This window comes from Tachysurus vachellii, chromosome 26 (assembly GCF_030014155.1).
Source record: "Tachysurus vachellii isolate PV-2020 chromosome 26, HZAU_Pvac_v1, whole genome shotgun sequence".
Taxonomy (NCBI): domain Eukaryota; kingdom Metazoa; phylum Chordata; class Actinopteri; order Siluriformes; family Bagridae; genus Tachysurus; species Tachysurus vachellii.
Genome location: NC_083485.1, coordinates 5770294 through 5783708, shown reverse-complemented (window position 1 = coordinate 5783708; position 13415 = coordinate 5770294). Strand labels below are relative to the sequence as shown.

The 13415-nt window shown below is 37.7% G+C and overlaps 1 protein-coding gene across 6 annotated transcripts in view; it reads right to left on the bottom strand.

Moving 5' to 3' along the window:
* dab2ipb (DAB2 interacting protein b) overlaps positions 1-13415 on the bottom strand; it is a 112570-nt gene that overhangs the window by 13777 nt on the left and 85378 nt on the right. For all 6 annotated transcript variants that reach the window (XM_060862823.1, XM_060862821.1, XM_060862822.1 and 3 more), the window contains one exon: positions 3532-3676. In XM_060862823.1, the coding sequence (XP_060718806.1) occupies positions 3532-3676 (145 nt within the window). The remainder of the gene's footprint in view (positions 1-3531; positions 3677-13415) is intronic.

The following is a 13415-nucleotide window of genomic DNA, read 5'->3' as shown; positions in this document are numbered from 1 at the left end:
AGCTTAACACATAAATCAGTCACTCGCGCTGCTGTGCTGAGGTACGCTTTGTGTTAAACATGTCTAAAATAAAAGTCTAAAGTGTGGATTCATTTCCAAAGCTACAACTATGAAGCAAATCTCCCCCCGTCTGAGAGGGTTTTCTCCGCAGCTGGAGATACAATAAGCCAAGGAAAGGTCTCGTCTTCTCCCAGAGAAACCAGACATGTTAATGTTTCTTCAGAAAAATTGCAAACTGTTTTGCTAAGTTGTAATTCTGAATGTTAAATTTGATGTTGGATTTATTTCAATTTAAATTGATATGAATTGAAATGCTCTGTTAAAAATATTTAAAGAGTGATTAATAAACACAAATGGAATTGTTTCAGTATTGTGCATTATTTTTCATATTTCTTTTATTATGGAATCGGAACCAGAACCGGGAATCATAAGGCAGAACTGGAACCGGAATCGGAACCGGAAAATTTCTTTTGATACCCAACCCTATATCTGAATGAGAAAAAGTTTATAGAATAGTTTGTAGAATAGTTTGTGCAGCTAGGGGGCTCTCTAAGGTTCCGTTTCAGAGATGTGAATTTCTACATTCATTGTTCAGCTTTCTGTGAAAGAGTCAAGTGAGTCACTGTGACTAATACGCTAGTCCATAAAGCATAAAAACAGTGCAGTGTAACTGAAACACTCAGCGTTTCCTTTCAGCTGTCACATGAGTTTTATGGCCCAATTTAGAATTCGTAAGAGATCGATTTTGTTGAAGTATAAATTTAATAAAAAGCATGAAATAACAGCTAAATGACAGACACTGTAAACTAAACCGTAATAAAGCTCAATTACATTCGATCTGTGTAATTTTTAAGAAAATAAAACAGCCATTTGTTTCCATAACCCCAAAACCAGACCTCTAATAAGCAAAGCCATGGATGACAGTAGAAATAAAAAGAAAGGAAAAAACACTGTGATGCTATTTCAAAGATGCAGCGATGAACTCAAAAACAGAAGCTGTTCTCCTCTATGATGCTTCACCAGATCAGAATGTCGTTGCCACAGTTGCATTTTCAGACACAGTGAAGGATAACGTTTAAGGTTTAACAGAAATTTGATTCAGGAATGAAAAGTCTATGTCTATTCTAGCTATGTAATTCACTTTTTGTTCATTCTGAATATATATATATATATATATATATATATATATATATATATATATATATATATATATATATGTGTGTGTGTGTGTGTGTATATATATATATATATATATATATATATATATATATATATATATATATATATATATTATAATTATATAAATATAATTTATTATTTTTTTTGTTCATATATACCAGAAAAGCACTGTGATCCTGTTCTCCATTCTTGTCCTTTTGTCATCATTCGTATTAAAAAAACAAGCTTAAACCCCAAAATCTGTATTTTAATTAAACAGATTTCACCCAAACAGTTCCTTATTTTCCAATAACACCATGTGATAACACCAAGTGACACCATTTCTCCTATAACACTGCAATTTGCTAACAATTTTACAAAATTATTTATTAAAACAATGTCATATCCAGTTCCCTCACATTCTCTTGAAGTTAATAAAACTTTTTTTTTACTGGTAAATTTTGTGCTTAAGATTTTTTTTTTGTAAACGTAGAAAGCAACAGAAATCAGGATAAAGCTGCTGTTAAGTCATTAAAAGGGAATTTACTGCCATTTGATATTTTCCTGTCTATCAGCATGGACACCACGCATGAAAAGGTTAATATGGTGAGACCGGATTGACGGTAGATGCTATTAACTAATTCCTGGCTATAAAGCAGGTTAACAATGAAGTCAATTACATTCTGTAAGGACACCGGATTACCTCATATAACCCTGAGCAGAGGACGACTCAGTGTGTGTACTGGGATTGATGAGTGTCACATAGCTGATGCTGAGCCACAGCGACTCATCTGGTGCTGATCATCCTAATGATTTCATCCGCCTCACTCGCTGTTTCAATCATCCACACAGTAAAAAAGTTCTCCCTCTCAAGTAATCAGAACACACACACACACACACACACACACAAACACTTAGGTCCTGTCCTTGCGTTGTCCTTCTGTGGCTCTCAGTCAATCTTGAGGCGCGAGCTGTTCAATAATTCAGCCGAGCCTCACAAGTCGAGTTAATCGGAGAAAAACAGCTCTACATTATTCAACACTGCCAAATGTGCTCCTAATGGAAACCTAAAGGGAGATTCCACACACTGGCTTGATCTTTCTTTCTCTCATTCTCTCTCTCTCTCTCTCTCTCTCTCTCTCTCTCACACACACACACACACACACACACACACACACACAGACAGACACACACACAGTTATTAGGTCCCTTGTTGCAGGTATAAATAATGTGAAATTTGCAAAAAAACAACTAGTAATTTTTTTATTATTAATATTTTTTTTTTATTCTTACAAAGTTTGGAAGAATTAATGCTGTCTGTGTGCATGTGTGTGTTTGTGTGTGTGTGCATGTGTGCATGTGTGTGCGTGTGGAGTTGGCAAAAAAAAATAAAAAATTCAATCAGTTCATTCATTCATTCATCTTCTACCTCTTATCCGAACTACCTCGGGTCACGGGGAGCCTGTGCCTATCTCAGGCGTCATTGGGCATCAAGGCAGGATACACCCTGGACGGAGTGCCAACCCATCGCAGGGCACACACACACTCAAATTCAATCAGTTTTAGTTCAGAAACATTTAGGTGTCACTGTTTAACAGCAGTTTGAGCCATTATTGCCGTTTCATTTTGTATTTTAACCAAAAAATGCATGTGACCCATTTTATTAACCAATCAGGGTCATGCATATGTCTTGTTTCTGTTCGAGAGCTGCCTAATAGCTAGCTATATGGAATGTAAATAAAATGCAGTGGCTTAACACAATGAAAAAATAAAACGCTTCTAACCAAATGTTTTAAAGAGTCTCTGCTTTTGCACAAAACGTTCCTTTATAATGACCCAAAAAATGTAATATATACTGTATTGTGATATGATTCACTCTAAGGATTACAAAAAACACCCTGATATCTGAAATAGTTATACAGTACCGTTTATATACCATTGATAGTATAACTAGGATAATTGATAACAATGTCCAAAACTCTGTTCTCCAAAACATATGCAGTTTGTCTTCGCTTCCTGGAGTCACCAGGTTCTTTTTTAAAGAACAAAAACTCCAGGTAAAAAAGAGAAGTGCAGATTACTTTAGAGTGTCAAGGTTTCTAGCAATTTCCTTAATCATGTGTTTCTTTCATGTCATCACTTATGTTATACCATTATAACAAAATATATCAAATTCTCCCCTTTTACAAAGTTCTGGCACTTGAGACTCCTTCCATAAATATTCATTATTACTAAACAAGCATCAAACACTCCAAACTGCATCAAACACTCCAAAGCTGTTATTTCAGTTATTTCAACAGCCTAAGTATCGGACAATGCACAAGTTATCAAACAGAGCAGGTTCCTCATTTGCTCCTGTTTTTCAGTTCTTACCCAGTGCATCCTGAAGATATTTCTGGCCCACGAGTTTAAGGTACTCCTCAATGGCTTTGGTTCCCAGTGTGTTCTCACGAAAGATCAAGTGCTCGTTCTCACCGCATCGGTCCACCTCAGACATCATCAGATCTGTCAGGAAGTCCTGGATGGACAGACAAACAACAAACAAGTAAACAAAAAGTCTAGAAACAGTTTAGAAACATCACATGTCAGTGTTGTGTCCAGTTTTGATATAGTTTGCTTATATCTTTAATGCTGTGAATCATCTGAGAAACGAGTAAGTTCCTGTTTTTAGTTATGTTATATATAATCCTTCCTACAGCAATGCAGCCTATCACGAGACCTCAGTCATAAGTAAAACTTTGATGAGTGTAACAAACTAAAATAGGTGCAACAGAGAAGAGGCAGCCCTATTGTTGGGAGATCATGGGTTCGAATCCAAGCCACAGACAGAGCCTAGAGAGCAGAAATGGCCACATGACTGTGGATGGAAGCGATCTCTCTCTCTCTCTCTCTCTCTCTCTCTCTCTCTCTCTCTCTCTCTCTCTGCCGCTCTCTCTCTCTCTCTCTCTCTCTCTGTCCCTCCCTCTCTCTCTCCCTCTCTCCCCCTCTTTCTCTCTCTGTCTCTATCTCTCCCTCTCTCTCTCTCTCTCTCTCCTGTTAGAGTGACCCTGGCTAATTGTAGACGTCTGTTAGGTCATGTATGCGGAAGAGGGCAGACCTCTTGTTCAGAATAAATCGTCCTCTATATAGGTTCATACACATAAACACGAACCAATAAATGTTTATATGTTTATATGTACCCTAATCATTGCAATCAGATTCAAATATCTGTTATTGTGTTTCCACAGCTAATTTTTTCCCTATTGAACAGATTATTTCAGATTTACATCCACTGTTTTCAATCGAGTCAAAATTACTTTGATTGATCAAGGCATTTACATGAAGGTTTTTCAGTTACATTAATAACATGTTATTAGCTTGCATGTTTGAAAAGGTTCAGATAGTGTGGTACAAACTTAATTACAACCTTCGAGAACACTAATCATTAGTGGAAAGAAAGCAGCATTAAAATAAAGTAACTCATGCTTTAAAGAATAATCATAAAGCAACAAAGGAAAGAAAACAGTACGAGTATTAAAAAAAGACCAATCTTGCCCTTCAACCCAGTTGTCACGTACTGTACTGTAATGTCATGACATCGCCTTCATATGATTCGTACGATTATCACAATGATTTAATCACAGTGTTCCTCCGACCAACCATGATTACAAATTTGTTTAGCTGGAATGAGGATATGTTGTCATTGATATTAAACAAATATAGATTGTTATTAAAACAACAGCAGGAAAGGAAGATAAAAGGGAACAGGCTTTAGCGTTGATGTACAGTTCCGTCTTAATCAACGGGAACCAGCGGGGAACCAATCAGGAGCTGATTTAGAAAGGATGCACAAGCTGATCCGAGCAGCCGAGCATCAACATTCCCAAAAGACACACAAACAAAAGTAATCATGTAAAAAAAAACAAAAAAAAAAACAAAGTAAAACATGACCCTCGAACTCGATAATTAGGTGTATATCGTATGCATTGGTGAAAAACACACACACACAAACACACACACTCTGCAGGTCATATATATGACTAATATATTAGCTAAAATGTATTAGCTTAAACAGGAAATGTAATAAAAAAAATGTAATAATTGCTTTTGATACCAAAACAATTCCTGGGTTCTGTTGATTTTATTCCATTTTATTCATTTCCAGGTTTTAGGACCAGACAAAGAAGTGACCATTGTTTCAGTAAGCTGTAGTCCCCATTCTATTCTAAGCTTTTTCTTTTTTTGCAATGTTCAACTTGAATAAATAAATAAGTGAATAAAGCATGTCATGTTACGGAGTCTCCACTGACACCAAAGACTCCTTCCAAAGATACTAAATAAACATCTCCTTGCCCATAAAAGACAGCACAATATCAAAAAATGACACGATAGAAAATCGCAAAAAACGACAGAAATCGGACAGAATCCAATTTCGGACCAATCGGACGTGAACATTCGGTAGGCCTGTGGTGCATTTATAGCAACATAATCATACATATATCAATGTTGAGATGCAAACTAGGACATTTTTAGAATGGTCACTTCATTTCAATTTTAATTTGTGTTGTTATAATTGTGTACTATACGGGTCGCCACAGCGAATCATCAGTTTCCACCTAACTCTATCCTCGGCATCCTGTACTCTCACACCACTTACCTTCATGTCCTCTTTTAACACATCGATCCATTACATATCTCCTCTTTGGCCTTCCTTTTGACCTCTTACCTGGCAGCTCCATCTCCGGCATCCTTCTACCAATATAACCATCTCCCTCCTCTGTACATGTCCAAATCTTCTCAATCTAGCCTCTCTGTCCTGAGCCAACCTGAGCTGTCCCACTGATGTGCTCGTTCCTAATCCTGTCCATCCTCATCACCCTTAAAGAGAACCTCAACATCCTCATCTCTGCTACCTCTATCTCTGCCTCATAATCTTCCTTAAATTTGCATGCACAAGGTCACATTTCTATTGTGATTCTCTTATTACGCTGTGTATTGCATTGTTCCTGTTTCTCTTTATTCAGCCTCTTTTTTTTTTTTATTTATCCAGTAATCTCATTCCTCTTCCTCTCCTTCATGACACAGCGAAACGGAAATAACGCCGAGCTGAATATTCCGTCCCGGAATACGTCCGCGTTTTATTCCTGTACACCGCCTGAAATTGAGGCATTATATAATGGTTTCTTTGACCTCAGCGTGGAAGAGCTAATAAAGACATCTCTGAGGACCTTATCTAGGATCTCACAGATATCACGAAGTTAAATCACTTCTTCTATTCTTCTTCACAATGAAGGTGAGGCATGAACTGAAACCATGAAAGAGCAGGGATTTGGAGGCGAGGAGATTAAACAAGGTCGTGTATTAAGTATTTCTGGACACATGTGGGCTAGCATTTGAGCCACCAGGTTTTATTTGTAGGTATGACTAACTCCGGTGTAAGAATAGAAGCAAAGATTAAACCGTCTGTCCAGACCGAGTGAAGAATATACAGTACATGGCCACTTTTATAAGAACATCCCTACTTGTTCAGCAGTTATGTGCTCACTCAGTCACGACACGTTATTATGATAGTTCTGCAGAAATGAATGGAAAGTCATTAGAACATTCATAAGCCCGCCGGTTCATGGGTTTCAAGCATAAGTACAGTTAGCACAGAAAAGAATTACATGCGTCTTCACTGCTAGTATGCGGATACATTTATATTTACAGCATTTGGCAGACCCTGTTAACCAGAGCGACTTACGTACATTTGATCTAATTTTATACAAATGAGCAATTGAGGGTTAAGTGCCTGGTAGCCTAGTGGTTAAGGTGTTGGGCTACCAATCGGAAGGTTGTGAGTTCGATTCATACATCCACCAAGCTGCCACTGCTGGGCCCCTGAGCAAGGCCCTTAACCCTCAATTGCTCAGTTGTATTAAAAAATGAGACATCTCCCCACAGATATAATCCAACTTGTGACTCAAAGTGACTCAAAAGTGACATAATCCAAAGTGACTCAAACTGGGTTAGAATTTTAGAAAGAACTGTCTGAACTGTCTGTAGAGTTTATACAGGATGGTGCAAAAAACATACACCGAATAGCATTTCTAGAATCAAATATGCCAAAAATTGTTGATAAAGGTGAGTGGAAAATGACCTAAAGCACTAATAAACCTAAATAACTCTGAAGGACCATGAACCCCACTTCCTTGAACACAACATGGCCACATGGCTAAAACAGGAATTATTTGACAGCTGAGTAAATGATTAGTCACGGCAATGTTTCTGTTTCTTAATCACTTGTTATTTTATTCATTTATTGCTTCATTGTTTGTTTATTAATAGGAATTTAATATTCAAAATGTATTCCCACCTCGAGACCAAGTACAGTATAGGCTCCTGATCCACTGTGACCCTGTCCAGGATAAAACGGTCACTGAATATGAATGAAGGAAATGTATAACATTTGTAGGTAATGTACAAATGTATAACAAATTTGTGTCTGACAAATTTAATCTGTCGCACGATAAGCAAGTTTTTAGGTTGGTTACAATTTTACCTCTGACGTTGTTTCTCCCTTTTTATTGTGTAAACTTCAGCAGACAAATAATTTTTTTATAATTTTAAAACTAGTACCGCATTTATAACGTGAAAACGTACAAAAAACATCACCTGTCTGGATGTTAGCATGTGATAGCATTAGCATATTTATTTAGCAGAAAGAATGCATTGTGTTTCTTATATCGTTAGTATTATTCCTAAATCGATGCTAAAACACACTGAATATTTACAGCTGTTTTTGTTTTGTTTGGACAGAGAGCTCAGTAAACAACTACTAGCTATTCAAAGCATGCAGATATGCAAACATGTTTATGCAGCTCTGAAGCGACGTGCTAATCATAACCAGCATCTCTGTACTGCTGTCTGAAAAAATCAGCTAAACTGGTCTTCATCACCAAGTCAGACAGGAAGACAAACACAAAAACATACGTGCACTCCCACAAAAGAAAAATCATCGCCTCATAGGAGAAAGAAAGGACGGAATTAAAACCAAGGGAGTGGGTGGGGGTAGAAAGTTCAAAACAGCAAGGAGTGTGATAAACAAAAATGCAGGAGAGATAATAAAAGTGTGACGGAAGGATTAAAGGATGAAATCCCAGAGCCTCCTGGTGACTGCATAGGCTGCCAGTGAAAACTAATAAAAGCAAGGCATCTGACACACACCAGCAACAACGCTTGTGTGTACCTGGCCAACAAGAGCTGCTTTTAACAATCGACGATACACCAATTCACAAACACTATCTTTTTATTTTAACTGATTAATCACACGTACATCGAGTCGCAGCAACAAAGCAACCGGAGATTTGTTTATTTTCATCTAGAGCTTGAGAATTCTGGTGTCTTTGACCATTGGTTTTGTATGTGGGCTTGTCCATTGACGCAACAACATTGAGAAATGTTTCATGCTAATGTTTGATTAGCCACCCACTGGGAAGCCACTCTTGACTTGCAACAGTGAGCTAAAATAACCGTGTGAATGTAGCTTGACACATACATTATTTTATCACACTCATTTTAATGCTATGTTTTCATCAGTTACATAATAACACCTATAAAAAGTTCCTCCCAAACCCTTCTTTTTTCTTTGATCTTAAGTTAAATGAAGACAAAAATAATCCAGTGGGGTTTCAGAGAAGCTGGAAAGCCCTCGGTCCTGTGTGGGAAAACTACAGAGCACCGGCAGTACTTCTCAAAGGAATCCTCATATCTACAATGCTACACTTCTAACCCTCCAAAAAAAGTGTTCATTGTCCTTGTAAGTTCCTATGCATGCTTATGTAAGATCTGTGTAAGAAGTGTTTATGTAGGTGTGATGTTAAATGTTCCTGAATATTCTGTAGCACAGAATCATGGTTGGTGAAAAGCCAGTTAAATGCAGTCACCCACCTTTTTTCACCCTCCATTAAATTATTATTATTATTTTTAAATATCTGTCCTCAACACACCAGCACAGATGTCAATGTCCTGCTTGGTTGGTAGGCACGGTCTTTATGTTTTACAAACTGAGCTTGCTTGACCTCCATTCAGTCTTAAAAAAAGCAGGAAAAACAATACAAAGATCATGAATTTCCAAGCACTTCACTCCCCCTCCTTATTGGAGAACTGAACAAGTGTGTGTGTGTGTTGTCAAAGTGACAGTATATGTGATAACCCTGCTATTTATCTTGGCACTCCCAGGGTATTGTTTTTGGTCCTTGCATGGTGAGAATGTGGAGTGTATTTTTACGCTTTAGTAGTTGCTGTGAACTTCCTCCACTACGTTTCCACATCTGTGCTCCACAGCATCACCAAATATTGCTACGAATCGTTCCGAGAAGCAGCTGTGTTTTTCCCATGCCCTTCACATTTTATGCAACACACCTGACTCAACGATAAGCTTCATTATACAACAGCAAGCGGTCCTGCTACAATTGTACTGTGCACTCGTTGTAAACTAAACTCCAGCCAAAGGTTATGTTAGGACACCAGATTTCTGCTTCCTTCTTTTCTCTCCATTCTCCTTCCTTCTCTTGCCCTCTCTCTCTCGCTCTCTCCATTTCTCTCTAACAGATGTAAGATATTCTTTTCACTCCTTTCAGTCCTGCAAGTCTCACTGTCTCAGAGTTGACAGCAGGACATCTGGGTCAGGACTCAAGAGATATAGTGTACTGGGTGTGCATGTCTATCAAACTGCACAACATTACAATTGTTAATCCCTATCTCAACATTGGCCTTTCCAATACGGATATCACATCCGTCTAACGTGAATATCAGCATGAGTACACTGTTAATCGTGTACCAATGTCAGTTAGCATTATTAAGTGGTAGGTGACACAGAGGCTTAGAGGTTAGCATGTTTGCTCCGAACCTCCAGGGTTGGGCGTTTGAATTCTGTCTCTGCCTTTTGGGTTGAGTTTGCTTGCGTCACCTCGTGCATTTGCGGGTTTTGGGGGGGTGGGGGGTTTTTTCACAGGCCACAGACATGCACTGTAGGCATCTCTAAATTGAGATGTTTGACATCTCTAAATTGTCATTTTTGTTTGTGTGTGATTGTGCCATGTGATGGATGAAGGGTGTCCACTGCCTTGTTCCCAGAGTCCACTAGGATGGACTTCAGGCTCCCTGTTACCCTGCATAAGATAAACGGTACAGAAAATCCATGACTAAAGATTGCTCAATTTACCAGTTAACAACCACAAACATATCTGTTAATGTGTAGCATCGGCTATCTTCGGCTGTACTGCAATTGCTACAGTACGTGATGGGTATTTTATTTAACTTACCCTCTTATGTATTACTGCTGAGGTTCATTCAATTAAGCACTTTTGAATCTTTTAGCCTTTGACAGCCTATAAAGCTTTAAACTCCAAACATGCAGTGCGACAAGACAACCACAAAACTGCTAGTCAATGATTGCTGTAGAAACACTACACTTATTCAATCAATGTTAGCACCTTTCAGCTATTTTTGGTGGCAAAGGAAACCACAAAAATATGAGACACTACACCGAACTTATTTCATTTTAATAAGATCAAGCGAATTATTGTGAATTTCTGCTAGCCAACCCTAAAGCATCTGTGGAACATCTACAAAGCAAGTCACTTACGTTAAAACAGCTATAAATCATAATTTCTTTGCTTTTTTCTTGAAATCTAAATTTACTCACATAGAAATCTAAAAATAGCTACTTCATAAGTATCTAGACCTACATAATGTCACATACTGTACATAATGCACAGCGGTAACGTAATTGCGTTATGTTCATTTCCCTCCGTCTGGTGCAGCAGAACAACTTGAACAATTGTGCGATTTACAACATGCCTCCAAAATACTAGTCGAACAGTCTGACTCTTTCCAAAGATTGTTTATGTACTTCCATGTGCGTATGTGGCAGGCTTGTGTAATATTTGCCAGCTTGATGTGCCGCTCCAAACCAGAAATGACATCCTTTCAATGTGAGCCTGCCTTAAAGCCCAGCAGAGCATGAGAAAGTCCAGAGGGAGGGAGATATGGATGTGATGACGAGAGTAAAAGTAAAAAGAATGAGAGGAAGAAAAACTAATCACACAAAGAAGGAGAGGAAGAAAGAGGGAACAGAGGGGAGGGAAAGGGGCAGGGTTGGTGGCAGATCGGAGCGGAGAACCGTGTACAAAGGAAATAATGACTGTAGTTAGAGAGTTAATAACAGGAAAGTACTCATTTATTTTCAAAACATTACTATTAACTATTATTAGCATTAAAGACTTATTACACATTCTAATTATTTCAAGCATTTGGTAAAGGACACGTAAACAGTTTTTTTTCTCTTCTGTAGGGAAAATCTGACCATTAGTGTTCAATATGGGTCAATATATTGGTATATTGAACACTAATGGTCACTTTTTCCCTACAGAAGAGAAAAAAAACTGTTTAAGTGTCCTTTACCAAATGTGTGTGTGTGTGTGTGTGTGTGTGTGTGTGTGTGTGTGTGTGTGTGTGTGTGTGTATATAGATAGATATATATATAGATAGATAGATATATATATATATATATATATATATATATATATATATATATATATTGCTATGTCTAAGAAAGCCTGCATAGCTACAAACCCATCACAACGTTCTCTCTATTTTCCTATTATGGGAGCAAGAGTCTCTAAAATGTCAAGATTCTTATATTAATCGGCCCAACTGAGCTGAACGCAGCAAGCCGTCTTTGATTCAGTTCAGTCAAGTTCAACTCATCCTAAGGGGGACAAAATCTCCACAACACAGAAAGCAAAGGCAGGCTTTATCAATTCAGCTGCTTTGTCTGCATCCTGACCTCATTTGGACTGAGATAATTTTGGGCCTCTCTTTTATTTTATTTGTTTATTTATTTATTTATTTAAAAAAAAAAAAAAAAAATATTAACCACAAGCTCAAGGCCTGCTAGCAACGCTGATAAATTTAACAAAACCAAAAAAAAAAAAAAAATTCTAAATATTATCTTAAATATTTGTTGACTATAAGCTCAGGATGTTTAGTGTGTACATACAAAGAATAAGATTTTTATTTTTACACTATATATAATATAAAGCATATCTGATACTAATTAGCATGCCAGTGTTACACTCGCTAATAAGCTACAATCATTCAAAGCTTATTCAGTTCAAGGGAAACTAGCTGCACAATCTGATGTACTGAATTGGCTTCTCATGCTTTAAGGCAGCTGTATCCTAAGAGGACACAGAATCTTTTTTATCATCTAGCTTATTGCCAAGTAACTTGTATGACTACAGCAGTAAAAATGCTTCAGTTTCACAACAAAACGCTTCTATTCAGCATAAATAATGGGCCCAATTCATTTCACACGACAAAAGTAGCCAAAAGTCCAAGAGTGAACAGATGCTAAAGTGCACAAGAGTCAGTTTTTAACAGCTGTCCTCATAACTTACGACCTTGGAAAGCTTGGCTGGAGATGTGTACATTCCAGTTTTTAACGGTCCATATCCCTCTGGGCTGTTTTAAGACACAGGGTAATTAAGTTGGAGTAATTAACAACCGCAAGCTAACAGGACTGGCCATGTCCCTCAGGATCCAGAATTGACTGCTGGACTGGGACTGAGAAGATTTGAGTTGCCTCAAAGACTTGCCTCCCTGTCAGAGCCAATAGGTTCAACTAGAACCAGTCAGCCTTGCTGTAATAGAAAGGGTAAAATGCAAGTGACCAGAAAAAGGGTGAGCTAATGGCATGCTAATAATGAAGCAGTGGCAGAAAGTAATCTCAAAATCAGCACTTGGTGGATAATGAGGCAGAGCGACTGTTCCTGGCCCATTGACCATGTCTGATTGAGGCACCATGAATGGCAAGGTACTACAATTTTTGCAGCATAGTCTGCATCGTCTCTACAACAATGCTCCATAATGTGAATAAAGGTTTTTTTGTTATTTCATTCAGTTCTGATAATCATGTTGTTTGATACATACTAATATCTGCGTTATTTGCTTTAATCTGGCATAGCATACTAACTATTAGCAAGAATGTTCATGAAAAATATGAGGGGGATAAATTACCAATTCTCTTTTTTTTTTATGGTTCTAGATAAGGAATAAAATTAGCACATGTTCTTTTAACTTTACTCATCAGGGCTTCTCTTAGACCAGATAAAATTCAGCAAATGGCAAAAAAAATAAAACAACCAAAACAAAGTGCTGCAAAGAGAGGGCATGCTTGCAGGGCAGGACATCATTGCAATTAATAGCTAATAGTTATAAATGCTAACTAAGTT